Source organism: Diuraphis noxia, unplaced genomic scaffold (genome assembly GCF_037042655.1).
Source record: "Diuraphis noxia isolate RWA-SAM2 unplaced genomic scaffold, SU_Dnox_SAM2 contig0002, whole genome shotgun sequence".
NCBI lineage: Eukaryota > Metazoa > Arthropoda > Insecta > Hemiptera > Aphididae > Diuraphis > Diuraphis noxia.
Window position 1 is genome coordinate 14265941 of NW_028301712.1, and position 27712 is coordinate 14293652.

General features: G+C 26.2%; 1 protein-coding gene across 6 annotated transcripts in view; it reads left to right on the top strand.

Annotated features, from left to right (window-relative positions):
• Positions 1-93: 93 nt before the first annotated feature.
• LOC107166099 (protein DOP1 homolog) overlaps positions 94-27712 on the top strand; it is a 28674-nt gene continuing 1055 nt past the window's right edge. The window contains exons 1-23 of one of the 6 annotated variants that reach the window (XM_015514633.2): positions 94-482; positions 10481-10571; positions 12591-12777; positions 12889-13054; positions 13118-13483; positions 13549-13690; positions 13760-15271; positions 15341-15461; positions 15530-15659; positions 15948-18164; positions 18259-18442; positions 18516-18646; positions 18718-18871; positions 19247-19372; positions 19435-19689; positions 19890-20019; positions 22285-22456; positions 22525-22736; positions 22811-22963; positions 23046-23241; positions 23371-23382; positions 23682-23843; positions 27496-27663. In XM_015514633.2, the coding sequence (XP_015370119.2) occupies positions 427-482; positions 10481-10571; positions 12591-12777; positions 12889-13054; positions 13118-13483; positions 13549-13690; positions 13760-15271; positions 15341-15461; positions 15530-15659; positions 15948-18164; positions 18259-18442; positions 18516-18646; positions 18718-18871; positions 19247-19372; positions 19435-19689; positions 19890-20019; positions 22285-22456; positions 22525-22736; positions 22811-22963; positions 23046-23241; positions 23371-23382; positions 23682-23843; positions 27496-27663 (7043 nt within the window). In that variant the 5' untranslated portion in view covers positions 94-426. The remainder of the gene's footprint in view (positions 483-10480; positions 10572-12590; positions 12778-12888; positions 13055-13117; positions 13484-13548; positions 13691-13759; positions 15272-15340; positions 15462-15529; positions 15660-15947; positions 18165-18258; positions 18443-18515; positions 18647-18717; positions 18872-19246; positions 19373-19434; positions 19690-19889; positions 20020-22284; positions 22457-22524; positions 22737-22810; positions 22964-23045; positions 23242-23370; positions 23383-23681; positions 23844-27495; positions 27664-27712) is intronic. The other 5 variants (XM_089219888.1, XM_015514636.2, XM_015514635.2 and 2 more) reach the window with 5 other exon arrangements.

Here is a 27712-nt window from a genome sequence, read left to right on the forward strand (position 1 = left end):
GATATTTTATCTTTTTTGTCAACTTTCAGCTGATTTGTCATCAACTCAAGATGTACCACGAAAGAAGTTTACTGCTATTATACTATTATAGTGCTATAGTGTACAGTACTGACTATATAGTGACAAAGTGCAATAAAAAAATTGATATTTGTATTATTTTGTTATTATATTTTTTAGAAACAATCGTTTAAAATTATATTTCAAACTGTTTTGTCTTTTATCGTTTGTAAATTGAGTGACCAGCAGATGTTTTCATTGATTATGATTAATTATTACATACCGTGCTATTGAAATACGTATTTTTGAATTTGTTAAGTACAACGAAATAAATAATAGCAACAATGTAGTTATGTAATTATCCATAACGAGTTAAGAGCTTTACAAAGTCCCAGTTGTTTTTTACGGATTAACATATTTGCTGTTACCATGGGGACAATAGCCACCGAAGAGTTTGATCTCATGAAGGATTCAAAATATCGAATGTAAGTAAGCTGCTTATCTTTAATTGACCAACTATATTGGTAGGTGTTTTATGGTTTTAATCTGGAGTGTCAGCTGTATGAGTCATTTAGATTTTTATAAATGTGTACCTAGTACTAACTTACATTTATTTGATCTAAGCTGAGATACTTGAAATTGTCAGTCATCAATATTGTGAAATTGGCAATTTGTAATGTGTAGAAATAACTGAAACTTGACAAAAATTTGTTGAACTGTTAGGTAATTGTTTAATATACAGTAGGTAGTCTATAAATTAAATATGGAATTGGATTTAATTTCCTCACTTATGTTATTATTATTTCCAATGTATATTTTAATCACACGCACCTAACTTTATTTTCCAGTTTTTTTTATTAGAATGCTAAGTCAAAACAAAGTATCTGACACATATTTAAAATTTTGTATAGGATTTATACTATTTACAAGGTTATTAAGTATAATTAACTTATAGTAATGTAATTTAGGTAGATGTGATGCCAAATATTTATATTTACTGTTGTAGAAAAAATAATTACTTATCAAGTATTTACTAATGTTAATCCATATAGCCATGTTTTAATGGATCTTACAAAGCCTATTTTTTTGTTTATAATCTTATATTGTTAGTTCAATTTGGTAGGTAATATCTTGTTCCCGATCTTGTTAAAACTTGAATAATATTGTTAACTTCTTAAATGTTGTATAAACTTTATATATTTTCAACTAGGAAGGTATAAGTCTTGGGGGTATTTAGAAATGACTTTAAGGAAAGGGTACAAACAAAAAATTCAAATTAAACAATTTCATAAATTAAGTATACCTACCTACCTAACTTGAAATAATGTCATAATTGATAACCAAAATACATTTGTTTCATAAAAAAAAAAACATTTAATCAGTAAGAGATTTTAATATTCTCAGTTATAATGAATTATAAATTACGCTGAGTGAAGGGCGGACAAGGGTCCTATGTGCCCCTCGAGGTGCCCCCCCTAAATACGCCATTGGGTATTACTGAGTACTGACTAATAAATATTAAATTCAGATTATATTATTTATATTAAAGTTTTGATTAAAGCTTATATGATGAATAACATTTTAGTTAACATTTTTATTGGATTTATTGTATTATTTAAATAGCTCCCCATCTATTACAATTATATATTCTATTTATTTTGATATAGTAGCATATCAAAATATTATCATCCATATTAATATTTATAATTAAATTCTAAGGTATTATTATATTATATCCCCCAAATATTACGATAAATTTTGAAAACATCTGCCTTCTCATTACCTTTGTATATAAAGTTTTTAAAAAAAGTGGGTAGTCAGAATCTTTAAAAATTGGTTCAAAAGAATCATTATTTTAATTATTTTGATGTCACATTGATTCAATCATGAAAGTATTGAACAAGAGATATTTTTCACAACATTTAATATTAGTGTATATCTCGAGCAACAGTTTAGTATAGTTTTTTATAAATGTAATGGAAGTTTAGAACTGAAAAGCTATGTATCAACATGTTTACACATATACATTTTTTAGTACAACACTTTAACATACACTTGTTCAAAATTTTGCAATTTCAATATTATTTCTTGTCTGTTTGAACATATTCTAAGAGTTTGAATAATTTCATGATCTTCAATGAATTAGAAACTAGATTGGATGGCAGTCATTATTCATGTTAGCTTATAGCTTTCATTATTAAAAATTTGTGGCTTACAGTATGTAATAATTGTGCTAAACTTAGCAACCAAATATGATTGCTCAAATGACAATGAAACTCATCTCAATGATTATTTTTCTAGACTAAAACAAAAATTTAACAAAATAAAATTACCCTACAATATAATAGATGGATAAATATAAAACTATACCTATGTACCTCGTTATGTATCTACTAAAAGTAGGTATAAATGAAAAATTTTTTGGGGTGGGCTATATAACAAAATAGTGCTAACTATAGCTATAAAACAATTTAATCTCAATTGTTTTACTAAAATAATAATACCTTCCTACAAACCTATATATATTTTATTTATTTTAAATTAAGAATTTTGTTAAGTACTATACCTTGATTGATACATTTTGATATTTATTGAAGCTAATATTGAGATGAACAGTACCTAGTTCTAATGGATTATGAATTATGATAATTAGGTGTTAAATGAATCAGATACATTAAATATACCTTTTATTTTTATTTTATACATTTATTCTATATTACCTAATGTATGTATTGTGTATGTTTTAAATTATTAATATCTAATCTAATAGATTTCATGAATTAAATATAATTCAAAATTAATGCAACTATATTGGTGTGTAATTTTAATGTATCTGATGAATTACATACCTATTTATAATAACTAGGTTAATATAATATAATATGTAGAATAGATACCTATCTAGAAATCACTTAAACAAATATGACTGGTTGAAACATAAATGATAATGTATTTATTTACTAATTGTAAATATTAAATTACTAGTGAAACCGGTTAAATTGTAAACATTTTAAACATCAAACAACATATTATAGTAATTTTTATTTAATAAACATATAGTTTTAGATTCTGAGTGGAGCAATGGATGAAATGTATTGATTTGACTATAATTTGTGTTGTTTTATTTGCCTGCCATCACTACACCTTTTGGATTATTAAAAATACTTTAATTTTCTACTTAATGTTTAATTTCTGGTAGCTCGTTGGATTTTGTTGGAATTTTGGGGTATTCTAATTTCAAACATTTCTATACTTCCAAAAATAATTTCTCTTATAATAATAAGTTTTTTTTGTAACACTAACATGGTTTTTAAAAAGGATATCTACTATGACCAATTTAACCATATTGAAACACAATATTATCATCTTTTTCAGCTAGATTTCAAATGGATATGGTTTTACTGATTTCGAAAAGTCGTTTGATAGTGTAGAACATTTTTTATTTATACATAAACTAAAAAAATTGAATTCTACGACCCACTAATTACATAACTTACTTCTTATTTAATTAATAAAATCCAGCTAGTTAAATTAAAACATTTCTTTCAGATATTCCTCATCATGACTATCTTTCACCAATATTCCTATTATTTATAAATGATATTCATTATTCATATATGATTTTAAAGCACTAAAATATCTTATTGTTTGCAGTCTTGCAGATGACACTAAAATATTTATTTTTTTTAATTATTCTTTTTATTATTGTATTAAATTACAAAAAGATTTAAATTATTTAAATACAGTAGGGTCTTAATAATTCGAACGAGATTAAGGAAAGGGGTTATTTGGATTAGCGATTTGTTCGGATTACCTAAAGCTTAAAAAAAAAAACATAAATTTTATTATAATTTAAATTATGAAATCTTATTTTTATTTGTTTTAATCTTGTAAAAACTCTTAATTTCAAAAGACAATAAATATATAAAAATATTAATATAATTATGAAATTAACTATTTAAAATATTGATTTTTTTTTTTGTACACTGGTTCCTATAATGGATTGGTATGCCTTGTCCCACACAATCGTAAAATTTTAGTACCGGAAAACATTATTTATAACTACATACATATTTACATATTATGGCGATAAGATAATTCTCAAGCCCATTCGGATTAGTCTTTAGGATTAGCATGTGTTTGGATTATCGAGACTACTGTAGTTGTTGTTATTTATAAAGGTTAGTGTTTTAATATCAACAAGTGAAAAATATTATCATTTAATATTAAGTAATCTTGTATTTATAGCTTAACAATGTTTCTATTGAATTAGTGAAATCATTTACCAACCTAGGAACTATGTTTGATTTTTAACTATGTCTTATTAGACATTGATAAAATAATTAATACAGCTTTTCTAAATTTCGATTTTATTACTCGTACTTGTACACATTTTAATAATCTTAATGCTTTAAAAATATATATTTTGCATTTGTCAGATTCCAACTAGAATATGCATCCCTTATTCAAATAACATAGTTGTAAGGTTGTAACTCAGAATCTTAAAGCCATTCAAAATCAATTTCTTTATTTTTTAGCATTTAAACTTAAAATAAAACATCTACGACATTCAGATTATAGTGTACTAATTATATTTCAATATACAATAACAGTGGTGTAGCCAGGAATTGTGTATGGGGGGAGGGGGGACTTAGTTAGAGACTTAGCAAGTCTCACAAAAAAATACAAAAAATACAAATACAATATTATTTTTATTTACACTATTAACTATTTACAATTATCTGTATAGGTATACATTTTAGATTCTGAGCGGAGCGATGAATGTATTGATTTTACCATGATGTGTGTTTTTATTTTTTTTTTTTTGTATCTGTTATCACGTTTTGGGGCAGTAAAAGTGCTTCGATTTTTGACTTCAGTACCTCGTTCGATCAGAAAGTGAATCTTGTTGGTACTTTGGGGGGTCAAAAGTAAAAAATAATACATATATATATTTTTTTTTCTAAATAATCGGGATAAACAAACTAAAAATTATGGGGAAAATGGAAAATTTTACGCACAATCAATTTTGGTTTTTGATGTAACTTTAAAAAAAATTACCATAGATACATGAAATTTTCAGCGAACGTTTATATAAGTATATTCTATCTACCATGCAATTTTCAAAAATTTTCGACTTAGTTGTACTTACTATTCATAGGCATATGCCATTTTTGATTATTATTAGTTTTTTTAAAATTAATATTGATAAAAATTTATTTTTTGAGTGGAAGATCTTGAAAATTTAATACAAGGTTTTAAATATATTATTACAATAGCAGTTAAAGAATAAAATAAATTCATAGTCACAATTTTTTTTTTTTTATTATTAAAAAGGTTGTCGCATCAACTTCATGGTTATTAGCCGGCGTTACATATTAAATTTTCATTAATTTCTTACATAATTGCTTAATTTCTACTTATTACCTATATTTAAAAATTTACATTTTAATTTAAGTTAATTTTTTTTTATAATCATTCAAAGATTGAATTTTGACAAAATACGTATAAATTACGGCAATGTTCAAATTATCTTAGATAGAAATTCATAAAAGTTTTACTTTTTAAATCTAAGATTTAAAAATTAAATATAAGGCTCCTAACATATTTTTACAATATCAGTTGAAAAATAAAAGAAATAATATTATATAGTCACAATTTTTTTTTATAAGCATTCAAATTTTAATTTTGACAACATACGTAAAAATCACGAAAATTTGCAAGTTATTTTATGCTAGAAATTCATAAAAATTTTTCTTTTTAAATCTAAGATTTGAAAATTTTTAATAATCTATAATACAGGGTGCGGCAGAGCCGACTGAGGAGTTTTGAAGGGTTATAAAAAACGAACAGTAAAACTTAGAGAAAAAAAACTTTTTTTAATTAAAATAAGTATTGAATCCCATTTTTAAAAATTATTGTTTGAAAATTATATCTCGAAGATGGCGGCCGTCAGCATCAATACACTGTTGTAGACGATCTCTGAAGCTCTCATATGATTTTCGGCACGTTTCGACTGGTATGGCTTCGATTTCCTCGGTGATTTTCTGTTTAAGGTCTTCTATGGTATGTGGGCGATGTCTGAAAACCTTATCCTTAAGGTAGCCCCAGAGCACACATGCTTAAATCTGGAGACCGTGCTGGCCAGCCTATGTCTCCTCTTAGAGAGACTAACCGCCGAGGGAACATTTGTTGCAAGACACCAAGTGAAATTCGAGCTGTGTGTGCTGTAGCCCCGTCTTGTTGAAACCATACATTCTCTAAATCATGGTCTTCAGCCATTTCCTCCAACCTATGCTGCAGATAAGTTTCCAACATCACAACATAAAATCATATGAGAGCTTCAGAGATCGTCTACAACAGTGTATTGATGCTGACAGCCGCCATCTTTGAGATATAATTTTTAAAAATAGGATTCAATACTTATTTTAATGAAAACAAGTTTTTTTCTCTAAGTTTTACTGTTCTTTTTTTATAACCCTTCAAAACTCTTCAGTCGGCTCTGCCGCACCCTGTATATCCTAGACAGATAAACCATTTCCGCTAAGAATCGTTTTTCGTTTACAATGATATAATATCATTGGATTCAAATTTAATTCCATCCATTATAGTAACCCACTTGTAACCACTTTACAGCAGAGCGACATCCACTTCCCCGCTTTTTTTATTATTGCAAATATTATTTACAATAATTCAATTATTGTTATGGCAGAAAATTAATATTTAATCTTGATAAAATTCTAAGGTCTATAGCCCTCTTAGCCCCCCCCCCCCCCACTGGGTACGCCACTGATCTCTAATATAAAGAGAAATAATCTAACCTACGTATATTATATTATTATTTAATCTATACAATTTTTAAAATATTTAAACAAATATTATATAATATTATAATAATTACTTTTTTGTATAAATGATTTATTTTTGACAAAAATTAGGCCAGCCTCGTTATTACTTATAGTTATATTAGTATAAATTACTAATAGGTAATAATATAAATATTTAGTAAAATATCTTTTTTAACTATTAACTGTTAATAACTTCTTCAAACTAGTGGCCCTAAAAATCTAGTAGTGGAAAAATATTTCAAGAGGCCCAATATCTTAATAAGGGTAAAGATGGCATACCGTGGAGAGGAGAGTGGTCAATGTGAAGCAGCCCTATCCTAAATTTTCAAAGTATGTCGGTCCATAGCCTGATCTTAACATAGGGTTTGATGCCACTGGTTCTGATGGTCTCCTCTCAGAACCGTCTTGTCATTGTATACAATGATTTATTATTAACTTTATATTGAACTAAAAGTTTTACACATCCATTACTGTGACCTAGTTAATGACAAAGTACACTTGAACTGTTATACAGTGAAGCGAGTTGCTCGATTTTTTTTGTTTAATTTCAAAAAAAAATATAAACGCTTAATAATTAACAATCTATTAGTTATATTTAGATAATTTGATTTTGTGGCTTACTTCAGGTTGTCATATTATATGTTCAACTGAAAATATGAAAACTAATTAAGCTAACCTAATTAATTTTTTATTGGACATTAATTTTAATTTAAGAATAATCATAAAATATTTTTAATATTAGACTATATGTGGCATGAAGCAGGTAATAATTTTAGAAACTCTTATGCTGTTTTTATACATAGTATTGAACATTATGTAGTATTTTAGGCAATTAAAAATCCAAATTTCATAATATCTAACATTATTCATCTAGTAATTTGATAAATATTATTGTGACGAAAAACTAGTCTGTTAATTTCTTAATTGTTTGATTTCACTAAATTCTGAATAGTAAGAAAGCCTTAAAAGTGCTTAAATAATTATAAACTGTATAATTTTGTTTAAATTATATAACTGTCCTCTTACATAGTAAACTTAATTGATGTTTTATAATAAAATAGTATTTGGGATAAAAATAAAATATATTATTGTTGACATTGATGTATGTGTTAGTAACTTACTATCACATTGTATCAAATTTTATGTCCAAAAGAATCCATTTAACTATGTTATCTGTAATATAATATTAAAGTGAATCAATTTATTATAAGAAAGTATACTATCTAGATTCTAGGACCCTACCTGTATGATGATTTAATTTTGATGTTAGTCACATAGAGACCATATATTATACTCTATGGTTAGACAAAATAGCTCTAGCTAAAGCTGTTGAAAGCTGTTAAAATATGGTATTATTTTTTATAATTTATATTGTACTCTATAAAACCTTGCAGAAGGTGCCTTAAATTATCAAAAAATAAAAACAAGTTATCAAACTATTGTTTATTATGATATAGATTATGATCAATTTTAGAAACCATTTTAAAAACCACAATTGAATAATTATTCAAAAGAGGTTTAGCATAACTCTGTAAAAAAAAATGTGTATGTTATATTTTCACTAACTTCCTTTGCTGTTAAACATAATGTATCCCCATAGTCTTAAGACTAATATTTTGTAATTTTTATAGACTAATAATTATCCCAGTTATTGAAATCTTATTATCTAATAAAAAAAAAAATTATTCAAAGTAATCAATGTTTAAAATCATGATATTAATCTTGATATTATACCTAGAGACTAAAAATAATTTTAGTTCAAAATCATAACAGTTAATACTAAATTATATTCTTAATTCTCTTAAATTTTCTCATTGTATAAACTAATACATTTTAGATTCTGAACGAAGTGATGAATTTATTAATTTTGCAATGATGTGTGCTTTTTTTTTTGTTTTTGTGTCTGTGTACAGCATAACTAGTCGAAATAATGCTTCAATTTCAAACTTTGGGGGTAGTTTCCGATGTAAAAGTGAATATCCTTGGTGCATTATACAGGTCAAAAGTAAAAAATTTCTAACAGTTTCCAAAAAATCGAGAAAAACAAAAAAAAAATGACAGAAAAACGGGAATTTTTACGCAAAACCAGTTTTCGACCAAATCGATTTTTTTATATGGTTGTAATTCAAAAACTACTCACTGTAAATACTTGAAATGTTCACCAAATGTTTATGTTAGTTTTATCTATATACAGTATAATTTTCACAAATTTTTTAGTTATTTATAGACCACTGAAATTTTCAATTTTTTTGAGAATTTTTTTTTGATGTGCCGGTAAAAAAATGTTGGACGACAAAAAAAACTTGAAAATTTAATACAAGGTTCCTTATGAGTTGTTCTTATTGTAGCTAAAAAAAATTAAAAATCGTAATTCACAATTTTTTTTTATAAGCGTTTATATTTCAAATTTTTACGAAATCTGTCGAAAACGCGAAAATTTGCAAGTAATTTTGAAGTTGAAAAATCATAAAATTTTTTGTGTTTATAACTAAGGATTAAAAATACAACACTAAGTTTTCTATTAGTTTTCCTTCAAGTAGCTATAGAGAAAACTCAAAACATCATTATAGGGAAAATTTTAAGTGCGTTTGAATTTTAAATTTTTACGAAATAGCGTAACGATAACGATTTATCCTGAAACGATTTTAAAAATTGTTATTATTCAAAAAGTATAAGTTGTAGATACTTGAAAATTTTACCAGTTATTTAGATTGGCATTTTCTTTATATGATTTAATTTTCAAAATATTTTGACTTTTTTTGAGATATTTAAAGACAACTGAAATTTTCAATTTTTCTGAAAAAATTTTTTTGAAGTGTCGATAAATTTTTTTTGGCCCTATTAAAGTACTTGAAAATTTAATACAAACCTATACCTAACCTCATAAGTTATTCTTATAGTGATTAAAAAATTATAAAAATACATTGGCACGATTTTTTTTTATTAGCATTTGAAGTTCAAATATTGACTTAATACATAAAAAATACTGCAATTTTCAAATTACCTTAGATAGAAATTCATAAAAGTTTTTCTTTTTAAATCTAAGATTTGAAAATTTAAGACAAGGCTCCTATCATATTTTTACAATAGCAGTTGAAAAATAAAAGAAATATATATGCATAATTTTTGTTTTAAAGCATTCAAAGTTTGAATTTTGACAAAACACATATCATGCATAAGTAAGACATTTGCAAGTAATATGTTTTCTCAACAATTAAATTTATTTCTTTTAACATGATCAATTTTTTTATGATCAAAAAAAAAAAAAAATATTTTAAATTAATACTTTTCTAAACACAACATATCAATAATTCAGCCTTGAATCTTATTTTTCCCATATAACTACTGGATGTTGTCAATAAAATTGAATGACCCTATAATATTGTTATTCATAATTTTTCACTCAGTATAATAAGTATTATTATTATGTTTTGAACAATATTTCAGTAAAATTGTTTAAGCGTTGTTGTTTGAAATATGCCATCATTTCCAAGGCTGAACTAATAATTATTTTCATTATTGCAATTGTTCTTAAACTGAAACTAATAACATTAATAAAAATAGTTTAAAAATTGGGTATAATATTTAATGATCTTTAATGTACACATTTGTATAGATTTATTTTTATTTTTCAGGTATGTTAATGCTGTTGATAAAGCATTGAAGAGTTTTGAATACACTAGTGAATGGGCAGATTTAATATCTGCTTTAGGAAAATTAAATAAGGTAAAAGTATTGAATTACTAAACATATATTATAATAAATAATAAATGTTATGTATGTATGTATATTATAATGATTTTCATATTGCCTGGCATTGATATATATCATTATGTCCATAATATAATATTGTCAATTATTCAGAAACATATTGATACATAGATCTTACTATCTACATTATTAGGCAGTCAGTGCATAATGGGATTATGTAGTATCTAAAAAGGGATAAGTTAATTTTTACCTTAATTACAAAGTGAAAACAATTTTTTTTATTAATGATCTCAACTTTCAATTTGAAAAGATTTTGAATAGTATTCACTGGTTTAGCTGCAATCATCTCTAGAGGAAGAACGGAGATTCTAAGTAATAAAATGAATTTGTTTCATTAGTTAATTGTGTTCCGGGAATTTATACAAGTTATTATTTATGAGATTATATGGATTATAATATGCTGTCTGTACTACTCGGGTCTTATTGTAATTACTTTATTTATGACACAGTCATATTTAGATTCGATTATTTGTTATTGTTTAGTTTATATAAATGTTTTAGTTAAAAAATATAGTTTTCAAATTAGATAAAAATCTCAAATAACTATTCATGTAAATATTTTAAAAGTGAATTTATTTAATATTTAAATATTTCATTAGGTTTAAAGGATGTTACACGACTACAAATGTTATGATATTTTGTAAATTAAAAAAAAAATATATCCTGTAACCATACTTAATAATTGTATTAATAAATTAATACCAAGAGATAAATGTATCACTCTTCTATCCATTGATAACATTTTTAATTTTTTCACTTTCAATAAAATAGAAAAAAATGTTATTTAATTATTACGTGGTCTCTAATACAGAAACTTAACTTTTAGTTTTCAAAATATTACATTTATGATACTTTTCCAAATAGGTATTACGCTAGAGAAATATTTACATATTTAAATAAGAATAAAAAATAATACATTCTATGTATTTTAAAAATTATTAATTTATATTTTATCTCTATAAATTATATTTATAATTAATATTTTTAACTAGGTACTCAAGTGCCTAGTATATTACTGGTATCTACATACTACATGACTCTTTATCTATATATCTAATATTCACTGAGTCTGTCACGATTTTCATTATCATGGTGATTGGTGACCCACTTTTGATTATATCATTGTTCAAATTAAATATATTTTCCATTATTACATATTTGTGTTTTGTACAGCTATTTTACTAATATTTGTTGTTGAGTCCTATACTATTATTGTAAAATTAATATTTCATTTATTATGCTATATTATGATATTATATTCTACAGCATTTTATTCTACATAACTTATTGGCAATACTTAATTTAATATAGAAACAATAAAATTACCATATTCATATACTGGAATTTTCCTTACTTTTTTATTTGTATTTCAAACATATATTAACTTTGCTAAATAAATAAAATTTTGTTTTTATATTTTTTTAGTAGTCTCATCCAATTTGTAACCTTTTTTTACTTATCTTTTTATATTGTACATATATTTTTTACTTGGTAAAAAAAACTCCTGCCAAAGATAATCATACCTACTAACTCCTGATTTGATGTGGATATTTTTAGATATTGCATTTGGTGCCACGCCTAACAAGAAATCAATAATAATATTGTTTATTTAAAGAAATTAGGCTATAGCTATACATTACTTTAGTGACTATTGATATTAAAATACTAAAATAGTGTTGCATATACTTTGAACTTTTTAGTAAATATTAAATTTACATATCACAAATAATGAAAACATGTTTAAATTGGATTTGTTATTTCTGAAGGAACCTTACAGTAGCAATAAAGCTAAAGGTCAATATAAGCAATATCATTTTTTTTAACCATAATAAATCAGTGAAATAATTTAAATAGCTGTATTATGCCAAAAAAAATTTGAAATGCCACTTTTTACTATTGTTATACAACAAAATAACATATATTTAGATTTACTTTTTATGAATTAATTATGTTCTATTTTTTATTATTATACAGGTGCTACTAAGTTATACTAGATATCCAGTAATACCACGGGGCATAAAAATCAGTAAACGCCTAGCACAATGTATGCACCATGCTCTTCCTTCTGGGGTTCACCTAAAAGCTCTTGAAACATATGACATTATATTCAAATGTATGGGAACTAATCGTTTAAGCCAAGACCTTTTTATTTATAGTGCAGGTTTGTCAAATAAAAAATACTGAATAAGCAAACAAAATATTAATAATTATATTTTTAAAATTGTTGTTATAATATTCAAGTATTAAATTTTATTATAAAAATTGTCTTTAGGTTTATTTCCTGTAATGGGTTATGCTGCTATGAATGTTAGACCAGATCTTTTAAATATTTATGAAAATCATTTTGTACCTTTGGGAGAGAGATTAATACCAGGATTAAATGGTTTTTTAAGCGGAGTATTGCTTGGTTTAGAAGAAGGTTCTGATTTTTTTGACAGGTAAAGTGGTATAATTAAAAACAAATGTAAGAATGTTTAACTTAACAATGTTTTTTATTCTAGGACAAATCGTCTATTAGACAATGTATGTGCTGGTGTTGGTGCTCCGATATTTTTTAGCCACCTATGGGAATGCTTAGCTAATAATTTAGCTGTTCGACTTCCTGCTATTTTGTATATTCTGTCACGGTTTGATCGAAAATTATTGATAGAAAATCAGAGTCATATAATGGGTACTAATGTTGATACAATGGTTACTGCCATTTGTGCATGTGTACAAGATTCTATGGTTTTGGTTCAAAGAAGTGGCTTAGATTTATTACAAGTTGGATTCCCTATGCATAGCACACAACTCTCCAAAAGTGATATGATTCGTCTTATTACAGCATCTTTAGTAACCATACTCCGTAGAGATATGTCATTGAATAGGTATTACATTTTGATATATTTGTAATTTATAAACTATGATCTATATGGATTTAATTTATTTTTAGGCGTTTGTATGCTTGGCTCCTTGGTAATGAAGTAAATTTAACTTTATTAAGTTCAGACCATCCTTTAGTAAAATTAAGAAAAGCAAGAGAATTAACTACAGTTAAATATTTTGAAATGTATTCTAGAGACTTACTTGTACAGGTATTACTTTTTATTTTAGTTTTCTTTTTATTTTAACTTAATTATTATTTAATATTTTTAATTTTTTAGGCTATAAAAATTAAACTTCACGAAGCAACTGGTTGTAAGCCACATGATTTACGCCCGTATAGACTTCTTGTGTCTTTATTAGATAAAACTGAAATTGGTCCTGTAATTTTAGATGATATTTTGTATGAAGTTTTTAGACTTCTTTATTTATGTTGTCAAAAAGACAACAAAATTGATAAATCATCTGAATTGATAAAATCAGCAAATTTATTATTTAGTTCCTTGGAGCCTAAATATCTATGGGAATATACAGGTATTATGTTTTCTAATGCTTGTCAGTCACTAACTAAAATAGATCCATGTGAAGAAACATCTAGCGTTGTTAAACCTGTTGGAAGTGGTGACTTAAGCCTAGTTGAAATATGCTCTCTAACAGATTTCCTGTTGGATGCTATTTCATTTGAAACTTTTACTGAAACTCCTAGTGAACATTTACTTGAATTATTCATCCATATTGCAAGTACATTAACAGATAATTGTGATATGTTGACTTCAGATCAAGCTAGCACATCATTAATGTTGTTCTTAAAAATACTGTCTAAAGTTCAACCAACATTAATACCACAGACAGATTTAGGATACAGCTCATTGGATCAAACTACTGAGCTGCCTAAAAAAGCTACTGAGCCCGGAAAAATTGTCCAATTACATGTGGATACACCTAAAATAAGTGGTGTGAAAAGAGCTCAGTCCCCAAAACTCAGAACCATATCTGATACTTCGAGTGTTCAATCTGATTCAACAATTATAGCTGATAACCCATCAATCGATTTACATTCAGATACAACTAGTGGAGTATTTGATGGTGATTCTTTGAATTCGGCTATTTTGATGCAGAATTGTAACCAAAAAGAACAACAGAGTATTTATAAATCTTGTATCAAACAATATGAAAAATTTTTTGTAACCTTTGTTTATGGTGTAAGAGCAAACATTGGTGAAACCAAAGGATTATCAGTTTTGATGGATGCCTTAAAGGTAAAATCACCTCAAGCAACCGCTGAGGATCGAGCTAGAAATTTAGAAGAACTTTTAAAAACTGTGCTTAATTTACAAAATCAAACATTTGATGAAAATTATGAATATGAAGGTCCTGATGAAATATCCCCCATGACTATTCTTAACAATAAACGCAGTGCTGGGCTTGAATGGACAAAACCTGTTATGTTAGCTTGTAGAGTATTAGTAGACATATCAACATTTCAAGCAATTCCATTGTCTGATTCAATGGCATCATCAGTATCTTCAATTGATATAAAAGACTTAAATAATGATGTTCTACCAGAATGGTTGAAATTAATTATTGTATGTTGTTGTTGGTTGGGAAATACTGCTCCTTCTCTACAACTAGTTACTATTGGAACATTAGTGGATATAGTCGCTCTCTGTCGAAGCTCACAATTGCATAGTAAATCTAATGAATCAAGAAATGGTGTTGTTTCACTAGTCTTGTTACCACTATTAAAACCTTTTCAATTATATTATATTGAATACCATACAAATGTTTTTCATGTGAGTCTACTTTAATTTATTATTATTTCTAAAAAAACTATAATATAATTATCTATTGTATTTCTTTAGGTTATTGCACATTGGCTTTGGTTTCATTTAGCAAATCCATTATATCAAGTACGCTGTGTTGAACTACTTTATTTATTGCAGAGTTCTTTACATTCAAGTGATATTGTAGAAAATTGTATTGGTATGTAGAATATGTTTAAAATTGTAAAAGCATTTATATTTATAATTTATCATTATTATTTATTATAGGAGAAGAATTAACATCAAGAAAAGCATCTGAATTTCATAAGTTAAGTGCATTTAGAAAATTTTCACTTTTATGGCATGTTGGTCGAGAACTTGCCGCAAATTCTCAAAATGTTGGAGACATGTTTTACAAGTAAGCCACCAATATTTTATCGTTAGTATTTATATATTTAAACTATCTATAGATAAATATTTTGTCAGTTAATCTTATTTAAAATAGAATAGATATAGTTTTAATTAAGTACCTAAATATATTTTTAATGGTTTAAAAATCTTTTGTTACCACAATTAAAAATTTAAAATCATAAACAAAATATTATATGGATAATTTTCAACAGGCACAAATTCATATCTGTACATTTATAAGATTTGTATCTTTTAAATTGTTTAATTTATATAATACCAAATTTTTTTTATACAGGTCAATGTTGAAAACATTAGATAATTTAGAACTTGGAGAAAGCAATGCAATAAAAGTTGAAGCAGAAGGATGGCTTCTACACTCTTTATTAAGAGGTGATATTAGTAGATTAATAGATCCTCTTATACTGTTACTACTTGATCCATGTACATCAAGATTAAGTGTTCTCCATGCAAAAGTTAGTCCAACACAAAATAATGATACACATGATTATTCTGAAACTTCTTCAAATGATCCATCAGCTAAAATTTATGCTATTAGTTCAGTTGATGGAAATGTAATGTATCATGTAGCAGATAAGTGTAAACAAGCACCAAAAATGGCTCCAAGCCGTAGTAAACGTGTGTTTGCTATTACAACATTAGCTGAACAAGATTCTTCAAACCTTTTTAGCCGTTATGTTACTGTAAAAAAATGTCAAATGATGACTCGATATGAACCATCATTAGCTGAAATGTCTGAATCTCATCATAAAAACATGTCTTTACTTCAAAATATTTCTGTTTTTGTCAATCCATTTTCTGTTGATCCTAATGTTACTAACAATAATGAATTTGATGAAGATTATTCTGAAGAAAAAAAAGAAAGTTCTCAATACTCCATGGATATGTTGAATAAAATTAAGCGATTTAAATCAAATGTACAAAACACAGTACGTCGTTCACCGAAGAGAAAACCAGAAAGTAAACATACTCAAAAATCTGTACAAAGAACTGGATCCTATTCATCCCTTGATTCTATAAAAACTAACCCAGTTATGAATTCTACAACAATGATGTCATCAATTGATTTATTACACCTATCATCCATATCAGACACAATATTTGCTCGTGTTACTGATGGCGAGACATATCGTAACAATATACGAACGTCTGCTTCTGCAACTGATATGAATGGCCATTTTACAGAAAACGAGACTGATTTAGTTCGAAGCTATTCATTTTGTGGAAATGAACAAATCAAAATTGATACAGATGAGTCAACGCCTGCTGATGAATATTTTGACCCTTCAAAGTCTGAAGAAACGTCTGTTGTACGAGAAGTTCTTAATAGTGTGTTAGATGCTGTAGTAGATGAGACAATTGTACCTTTAAATGATGAAGAAGATGATGAAGATTTGACTGAAGTGTCTGAATCAATCAAAGAAGATATTTCTATGGCTCCACCTGAGTATAACATAGATGGTAATGTAAGAAATATACACTCTCATCTACTATTATATTGTGGAGTATATGATGTCCAACGCACGTTGTATGCTTTCTGTACATTAACAAACATGTTAAAAACAAATGCCCGTGCTCTTTTATGCGCTGCTGCTACTACTTCTGTTCCTGTGAAATCTCAGATATTAAAATTACTTTCTAGACACAGAAAATCAATGTTTGGTAGAGGATTTCATGGAGAAATTGATATGACTGGAATACCTTATAATCGAGGCAGTAGCATGTATTTAGAATTGCTCATATCCATATGTCTTTATTATATACGAAGTTACTATCCTAATTTAGGACAATCTAAAACCACACAAGAGGATATTGCTGGTAACCGTCAAGTACAAATGTCCAGTGTAGAACTGCTGAGTCTTATTTGTTGGGAATTAAGCGGTATTGTAAGAGATAGTGGACGAGGTTTAGCATGTTATTTAGCTGAATTACTTGCAAGATGCAAAGCACAAAAAGTTGCATTGCACTGTTTGTTAAGTAGTGTACTTGAAAATTCCGGCCCTGAATGTAAAGCTACCAGTTTCACTGCAGAAATATTGTCTTTTAATAATCATGATCCAACAGATCAGGGATCTGTCGAAGGTAGAATGAATCGCGAGTCTGAAGCATTCCAAGCTCTATTATTAAGACTATTGCTATCACTAATCATATTAGAACATGAAGTTGATAATAGCCGTCATCGTGGTAACAATGTGGTAAATGATTCCTATGCAGATTTAGCTGCTGATAATGTAGAAGGCACTGATGTTCGTTACTTATCTGGCAGACCAATTCCTTTGCAACCAATGTTTGTTACTGCCTTAGTTGCAGCCTTACATCCATCTGCTCGAATGAGACATTCCCATATTAACTGGACATCACTTGTCACATCTTCATTACCATATCTTGGACCAGCCCTAGTGAATGTTGTCTCTGTGACTGTACGACAATTATGTGCAAATATTGAAACATTAGCCGAAGTTTATGCTGATAACACCAAAAATGTTAATTTGAGGTACCTAATCAATTTTATATAAATAAATTGACTAGTTACTTTTTTTTATTATTCTGTGTTGTATAACTAATAACAATAAATATATGTATTTCAGATTACCAGCAGATTATGCAATAACACAACTGGAAGCTCTTACTGTCTTATGTCATTTTTGTCTCCTTGATACTGGTCAACCATTTAACCATCCTTTAGATCATAATTCTACGGCAAATTCAAATACTCCAGCTCAGCTATTCAATAATCTTGTTCATGTCTTTATCCCATCTCCTCTTTTAGCTGTGAGTAATACATCATTAAATTTGCTTTTTTATATTTAATATTAATAAATGTTATTTAATTTGTATTACACAGCTCCAAGATCAATCATCTAATGATGAAACTGAACCACAGTTAGGAGCAAGAAGATCTTTATTGGCTATTTTGCCTAGAATTGTAGCAAGTGTTTCATTACTGTGGAAAGCACTTTGTACAGGAAAACAAAGGTATATCTATCATGTTTAAGTAATATTATTATTTATTAGTTATAAAATAACTTAAAATCAATTTATTTTAGTGAAAATAATGTGGCTGGATGTCCAAGGTTAGTTAAATGCCAACTTTTAGATTTATTAAGTCCTATAGCAGAACACCATGGCAATAGCTTTCTAACAGCGTTTTCAATTGTATGGAAGGAAAGACGATCACGTGCATCTGTTTTATCATCAACTGTAAGACAATTTATTTATTAAAAAAAAAAAAAACTAATAATCATTATTTTGCATAATTCTTGTTTTCAAAATCGTATTTATGTACCTGTATTTTAAATGTTATGATAATCTGAAGATTTATCACGAATATATAATGTGATTAATGTTATGAGCATGCGCACAGGGTAGGCACGGTATCTAAGCAATAATCTTAGTAGAATATTATGTTCAAAATAAATTACATAAATTAATTTTTACAACTTATTGGAAAATTAGTGTTAATATGCTATGTATGAATGTATGACTACCCTACCAGTAATGTCTGGGCACGCTTATAAATTATAATTAATGTCTTAGCAATATTTAACAATTATAATATAATAGAATTTTTTTTAGATTGTACCTGAAACCACAGAAATGCAATTAGTTTTAGTACAGTTATTGAGTTCCATTAAGTCAATGCCATTGGATTCATTAATACAAACTATTCACCAAGTTGTCAAACAACCATCATTAAGCCAAGTAATTACAATTGTGACTAACTTGTTATATAGTTATTATTGATATGTTTATTATGTTTTAAGGCTGGCCAACAAGATACACAAATTAGTATTGAAGTGAGTGTCTTGGAATTATTTGTTCATTATGTACAGCTTGCTCCCGGTCATTACTTAGCAGAAACCTGGCAATCACTTCTTGGATTACTCAAAGAAGGAATAACATTATCACCTCCTTCACAGTTTATGTTATTATCAGTATTAAGTCAGTTTGTACATAGAGCTCCTGCACCATTAGCTGATCGTAAAGATCAAAAAGATCTCCAAGATATTACAGCTAAGGTAAATTTAAAAGAACAATAAACAGTAACCTTTTTGATAAGAACTTGTTAAGAGTATTATATAATGCTTTAATTACAAAATTTGTGTTTCATACAAACCATACAATTTTTTCAGAACACTTTAATATTATTTTAAAATTAAAATTATTGTACAAATTGTATTTAATGATGTTAATTTTTTTTTTTTTATCATTATTTTAGATGGTTGAAAGCTGTTCTCAAATAGCTGGAGCTTGTTTGGAACAGAGTTCATGGCTAAGAAGAAATGTCTCTGTAAGAGAAGATGAATTATCTGCAGCAAATTCTATTACTGAAAAAGATATAGAAAAAGGTAAAATTAATTATTAATTAATATATAAACAATTAATGTATTTTACAATGATGTATTTTGTGTGTAAACAATAGTAGTAAAAAAAAAATATTTTCAATTTTGAGTGTGGTTTCTGATATTAAATTGTTTCTAAACATTAGAACTAGTGATGGGCAGCACCAACTAATGACTAACGACTTAGTCGGTAGTAAACAATAAGAAAATAAGTCGGTTATTAACCGAATAAAACCAACTAACGAATAATAAAATAATAAACCAACTAATGAATAATAAACCAACTAACGAATAATAAACCAACTAACGAATAATAAACCAACTAACGAATAATAAACCAACTAACGAATAATAAACCAACTAATGAATCATTTTTCATTTTTCTAATGAATAAAATAAATAATCAATCATCTTATGAAAATAAACACTAGTTATTACCTACCAGGCTACCAAAAATAAAATCCAGCTGAAATAACACATAAATAGAACGATGTTAGATTATCAGAGCCTATTAATATTTACCAAACTATTTATAGAAAATAATGAGTTAATTCCGTCCGTCTTTATTTTATTTGGTCATTTTTATTTATTTTGGTAATCAGTAATCACTAATCGCTCAGTCAGTATTCACTAGTTGACTAGTGACTACTCAGTATATCGTGGTCCGCAATATTTTAAAGTTTTAACAATCATGTCCAGAAAAAATACGTCAGACGTTTGGAAATACTTTAAAAAATTGCCAAACACCCCAAATGAAGCAGTTTGCTTAATTTGTTCAACCCATTATAAACATGGCCATGGGACATCTAATTTGCACGAATATTTGAGGCGTGTTCATCAATCCAAATTAGATGCTGATAAACGCAATGCAGAATTAGAAAAAGACATAGACAATTAGACATAATATTGCTATTGTATTTTTGTGTTTTATTTAAATAAAAGATAAAATTTCATTACTATAAAAAGTACTTACAATATTTTTTCTTGTAAAAATATCTAATTATGCTAATGAACAATTAAATACATTTATTTATTAGCTTTAAGATAAATATTTATTTTTGGTGGTAATATCATAAGTTGAAAAATTTCTTTTTAGTTATTTAGTCGGTTTTCGTTAGTTACCTAGTCGTTTTTTTAAAAGTTATAAGTCGTTAGTTGTTTTTCAATAGTTAATAGTCATCAATTGTTTTTTGTTAGTGTTAGTCATTAAGCAGTTTGTTGTTAGTTGGCCATGATAATAGTAAATTTGTAACCAACTGTTAGTCGGTTTTTTGGAGTAAAATAATATAACTATTAGTCGGTTATACAAATTATTCGGTAATGCCTATCACTAGTCATAAGTCGTTAGTCGTTTTTCGATAGTTAATAGTCATTAGTCGTTTTTTGATAGTGTTAGTCATTAAGTGGTTTTTTGTTAGTTGGTCATGGTAAGTGTAACCAACTATTAGTCGGTTTTTTGGAGTAAAATATAACTATTAGTCGGTTATTTAAATTATTCGGTTGTGCCCATCACTAATTAGAACTCCCTGCAGTTTTCCAAGGCATCAAGAAAAAGATTAATTTTTATGCAAAGCCAGTTTTTGGTAAAATTTGATTTTTTCTTTTTATTGTAACTCAAAATCAAATAATTTAAGACATTTGAAATCAATTTTTTTTTACATTCTATAATATTCAAAACAATTAAAAATATTTTCTTTTTTGTGTATACCTAAGATTTTTAAAATTATTTATCTCCAGTGGCGGCGAGAACATGATTCAAGTCTGGCAACGGCCAGACCTAATTTAGGGGGTGGGTGTCTGGTGGTAGGTAGTAAAATTATAAAAATGTATATGAATATCATAATATTATATAGGTTAGGTTAGACATGTTACCTAACCTCAACTTTATTGGTGTAGTTTTAAGGGGTGGTGGGTGGTTCATTGAAATGATTTTTGCCAGACCATTTTTATACTAGTTCGTCGCCACTGTTTATATCACAATAAGGTCTTCTACCTTTAACAAAAAAAAGTTTACTGGAATGGTTGTATCAATAGTTTATTAGTATTTAAAGTTAAAATTTTTAAAAAATAGTCATTCGCACATAAATTAAAAATGTTCTTATTTTGTTATAATTCAGAAATTATTAACCGTAGGTACCTAAGATTTTCATCAAATGATTCTAGAAACATTTTTTTTTTTTTTTGATATCAATGTAAAACTTTCATTATGTCTAGTTTTAGATATTAAAAATTCATATAATGTATCATTTAATATATTATATTATGTTTTAGTTGGAAGTGGCAGTGGAAGCAATGCTCAGTACAGTATACCAGCCCAAAATGTGCTAGCTCAACTTCTCGCTCCATTATTAGATATTACATTTGGTAATCAAGAAAAAGAAAGAGTATGCACAATACTCACAATGATTATGTATAATGTAACGCCTTATTTGAAAAATCATACGTAAGTACCTATTAGATTTTAAATAATATTTTTAATTTTTAATTTATATTCTGTTTATAAATATGTAGTAATAAAAATATGCCAAGTTTTCATGCATGTTCTCAAATCTTGGCTAGCATCAGCACGTATCAATATACACGAAAAGCTTGGAAGAAAGATGCAATGGAACTTTTACTTGATCCGACATTATTCCAAATGGAAGATCGTAGTATTCAGTATTGGAAAATTATAATTGATAATTTAATGTCTCAAGATACAACTACTTTTAGAGATTTCATGGGTATATTTTAATGTTTTTTGATTATTTCTTATTTGTTATTATAATTATTTTACATGACAAATTTATATTTCTAGGTCGAATTAATATGAACCAAGCAAACACTTTAAATTTATTTTCAAATAGAGAACAAGAATGTGAGCAGAGAGCCCAATTATTAAAAAGACTTGCATTTGTTTTATTATGTAGTGAGAAAGACCAGTTTCATAAACATGTTCCCGAAATTCAAGGTTTAACTCCAGTTTTTATATTTGAATTAAAGTCTTCTAATCAAAAGATTTTTTTTAATTATTGTTATTATTTATTAAATAGAAAGACTAGTTGACACTCTTCGTATGCCTCAATCGGGACCCGGTATTCACGCACAAGTGTTCCTATGCTTCAGGGTTTTACTCTTACGTATGTCTGGTCACCACATAACTTCTATGTGGCCAATTATAGTTAGTGAAATGGTTCAAGTTATGATTCATATTGAACATAATTTAAGTACAGATTCAGAAGAGTTCAGGTATGTAATTAAATCATAAATATTAAGTATTATTGGATGGTACAAACTTAAATCTTTAATTTTCCAACTAAACTTATATATTGTTTTTCTGGGGCGTTTGGCTGATCTTCCATTTTTGGCTTATGGCAGGCGAAATACCAGGTATGTTTTATGTATGCTTATTGCCAGTTTGTTGTGTGCTTTTAACATTTTTGTATATTAACCTAGTTCTAATAATAATTTTGAAATCTATTACCAAGGTTAAGTCAATGTCGCTGCTTGAAGGTGTCTTGGGTTAAATCTTTAACTGATATTCTTCTTTATTTCTCATTTTTAGTAAAAGTATTAAAAATAAAATAAAAACTAATAATGCTAATGATTAAAAAAAATTAATCAGTGTTTCTTTTTTTCCATTCTTCCAAAATATTTCCAATTCTTTATTTCCTTGCTCATTATTATAGTAGTGAAGAAATTAATATGGCTGATACCACTCTTAAATCAAATTCATCGTCAAGACGAAGAAAAAAATGGAATCACCGAAACAAGTATAGCTTGCAACCTGAGAAACAGAGTTCATCAAACTCTAGAAAATCCACTGTGATTGCCAACCATACAATTGAAAAGTAAGTTCTTCTAATGGTGAACAAAACATCAACTGGGGAAAAAGAACACTTTTTAGTTTTTATGTGCATACTCTACAATATTCACAGGATATATTTATAAAAAGAAAAAGACAACTTCATAAAAAAAAATTATATTTTTATTAATTGCCTTTAACAATATTCAATATTGACTTGACCTTGATCAATAATTTTAGTTTGGTGTGTGGAAGTATGCAATTTTTTTAGCTGTAATAATTGCCTGTAGTATTATTTAATATGTTGGAATTTATATTTTAAATAATTTGAGTAAAAACTGAAAAATTTTAATACTGAATTGTAGAATAGTTTTTAGGTTAGAAATTATATCTTACAATTTAAAATATAACACTTTAGTTTGGTAATTAGTAATTACTAATGAGTATTTACTTGTATTACTCATATTAGTGATCATGTTTATAGTTTTATATTTTATAAATATAAAACAACTGATTCGTCTTGTGTCTGGTTGGAACTTTCAATAATTACATTTAGTAATAAAATAAATTCTAAATGTATAAATAAATAAATAATGTATACAGTAGATAAAATAAATATTTAAACACAAAAATATATAGCATACAATATAATATTAATAGTCAATAACTTTTTTAAATTTTTTATTGTAGCCATTACTTTTATAGCCTTCTTGTTCACTTGTTCTAGATCTTGCTTAGTGCATTTTGTTCAGTTTATAATACTGATGGTCATCTGTTTGTCGTTTATCACATTCACACTTGTGGTATTCCTTATTTTGAATACCCCATTTCACCATTTTTGATCTTGTTCTTGTGACCTCAGTTCTCAATCTATTAATGAATTTCTACAAGTTCCACTGTAGGTCTTTATCAGATGATAGGAACTGATTAGATTGTATGGAGTCATCTAATACCACTTTATAATCCTGTTTTGTCTGAAAGGTTATTTAGTTCCATTGTTGACAGTTTCTTTAGTAGATTGTTCCTGGTCTATACATCCATTTTTATTTCAATACATCAATACAATGTTTCTTTACTTGTTTCTAGCTTGGATTTGGTTTTATCTGATAATTGGTTTAATATTATTCGATCATGGAATTCTAAAGTTTGCATTAATGTACCTTGTACTTTTCCAAAACATATATCCTGGGCTGTAGTTACAAATTTCATATTGACAATGAACATAAATATTATTTCTTAATTATGATATAGATATGTATAGTATATTATAATAATAAGTTAAATAAATAAGCATTAAATGGGCAACTTTTTGATTTTATTAATTTGCTAATGAATTAATTATTTTTAAACATTAATTTAAACCATTGGTTTCCAACCTTTTATGAGTTTTACCATAAAATTGTAAATTCAACTTTTCTTGACTCTTAAAAAAAATCTTAAGAATTTTGAACATAATTCTCATTTATCAAAGCTATATTATACTATAAAATATGAACAATAAACTTAAATTACACTTGCAGGTATAAGTAATGAGTTATCCAATTATTTATAACATAAATAACAATTTCAATACTTTATGAATATATTTATGTATATATATATATATATATATATATATATATATATATATATATATATATATATTTAATTGTGATAAATCTAGTTAAAATAATAATATTATAACTTATGCACATGCAAATCACCGTAAAAAAAACCTGAAAAAACCTGTGTTCTGACGGAAACTACTAAACTGAACAATAAAAAATCTTATTTTAAAATTCTAATTGATTCTCAAAAGCAATGATCTATTACTTCTTATTATTTACTATTGATTGTATTTATCATTTATATTTATAAAAATCTTATAAGCAAATTTTGATATTTTGTACTTTGATAATACATAATTTAAAATCAAATAAAGTGAAAAAAGTATAATTATTTAATTTAAAATAAATTATGTGTGTTAAATTGTTAAATAATATAATCATTATCAAACAAAACAGTTCTTACATGTTATATTTATTACAAAAATTATAAATCATATTACTAGCTAATAAGTAATGTATGGATTTATGCTTTTGGTTATAGCAGATAGCATAGTGCATGATTTAAACCATTTCATGGAGCTTAATTGATTTTTGTTTATTGAAAGTAGAAGCATGAATTTTAATATTACCAACTAATTAATTATTAAGTTCTTAATGCTTAAGTTCATACCATCGTACATATGGTGTTATACTGCTATATATATATATATATATATATATATATATATATATATATATATATATATAGGTATATATTAATCAAGCATGTAAAACTTACCTTGGGAGAGAAAAACATTTTACTTAGGTTCCTATTGATACAAAAAATGTTCCTATTTAAAAATCATTAATTATATACATATTGCATATAAAAATAATCATGTTTTAAATTTAGTTTGATTATTATTTTATTAGTATCAACTTTAAATACTTAATTACAAATTAATTTTTAAGTATCAATAATTGTTGTTTTGCTTATATAGATATTGGTATATAAGAAAACATTTTTAAAAAAACCTGCTTTCATACTGATTCTTAAAATTAAAAAACAAATTTCTCTTAAATATCTTCATTTTGGCTTATGAATATGAAGTTTCGTTTATAAATTTATTATAAAATGTATATATTTATACATAGGATAGATTAATTATTTAATATATTCTTATCAAATTAGTTGTAGAAATATATAAACATGATCGTTTTAGTATTATTTAATTAACATAATATTAAAGTTCAACAAATTTTATTAAATTAATAAATAATAATAAAATCTGAAATCTACATAATATTTACTCACAAAATATATTAATTATCAATTATTAAAATAGTAATATTTGTAGTGTTCAATTGCTCCGCTTAGAATCAATAGTACTTTTCTAGCTTCTAGTGTGTTAAAATGCTTTAAATACACTATTTAGGTACAATAGAGTCATACTATACATAGTATATATGTATCAAAACATTTTAAATTTGATTATTAATAAATTGAATAGGGTATCTCAATATATGTTTGTCAATAGCCAGTTACACATGCAGGGGTTTGTTAATTTATTATTAATTATAATTTGTTATAACTAATTATATAAAAACTGTTAAGCAATTTATTTAAATTGTTCACTATTATATGAATTATTTACTCATATAAAACCCTAACCGAACTAAAATTGTGTGTACGCTACTGTCAATAACAGTCATTAAATATTTTTAATTGGTATTTTTTAAATAAATAAAATAAAATAATGATTTTTATATTATTATAATGTCTATTGGTTAATTTAAATATAAAATTAAAAATTTTGTTTCTTAATTTCCTATTATTTATAAAATAAGAATTAGTAATGGCTATTTTTTTTAAATATGTAAAAAATTGAATTGTTCATTTTTCTTAAGCATTCATACAGTAATGCATGTTTTTAAGTTTAAGCAAAAGTTTTTGTTGCATGGATTTATATTTTATTTATTTATATATTATATTATATGTAATATGTAAACTCCTAATAAGTTAGATAGGTATTTTAGGATTTTGAGTTGTATGAAAATTAAATATTGTAAACTAAAAAAATAATAATAAAAAATAAATAAATAGTTTTTAGTAATCTATGACATATTTATATTGTAACAATTAATTTAAATACTGTGTTTTATGAATTTCAGTTCACATATACGACTGCTATCAGGACTTGATTGGACATGGGTAGTTAACAGCAACAATGGTCTAAATGCCAGCAGTAATCCACAGTGGTTGCAACTTCAATTAGCCGCAGTTAAACTTCTTAGTGTTGCCATTCAACTCCCTGCTGATATTCTACCTCAATTTCAAATGTAAATTGAATTCATGTTATTTGGTTACATTTTTTTTTTGCCTAACATA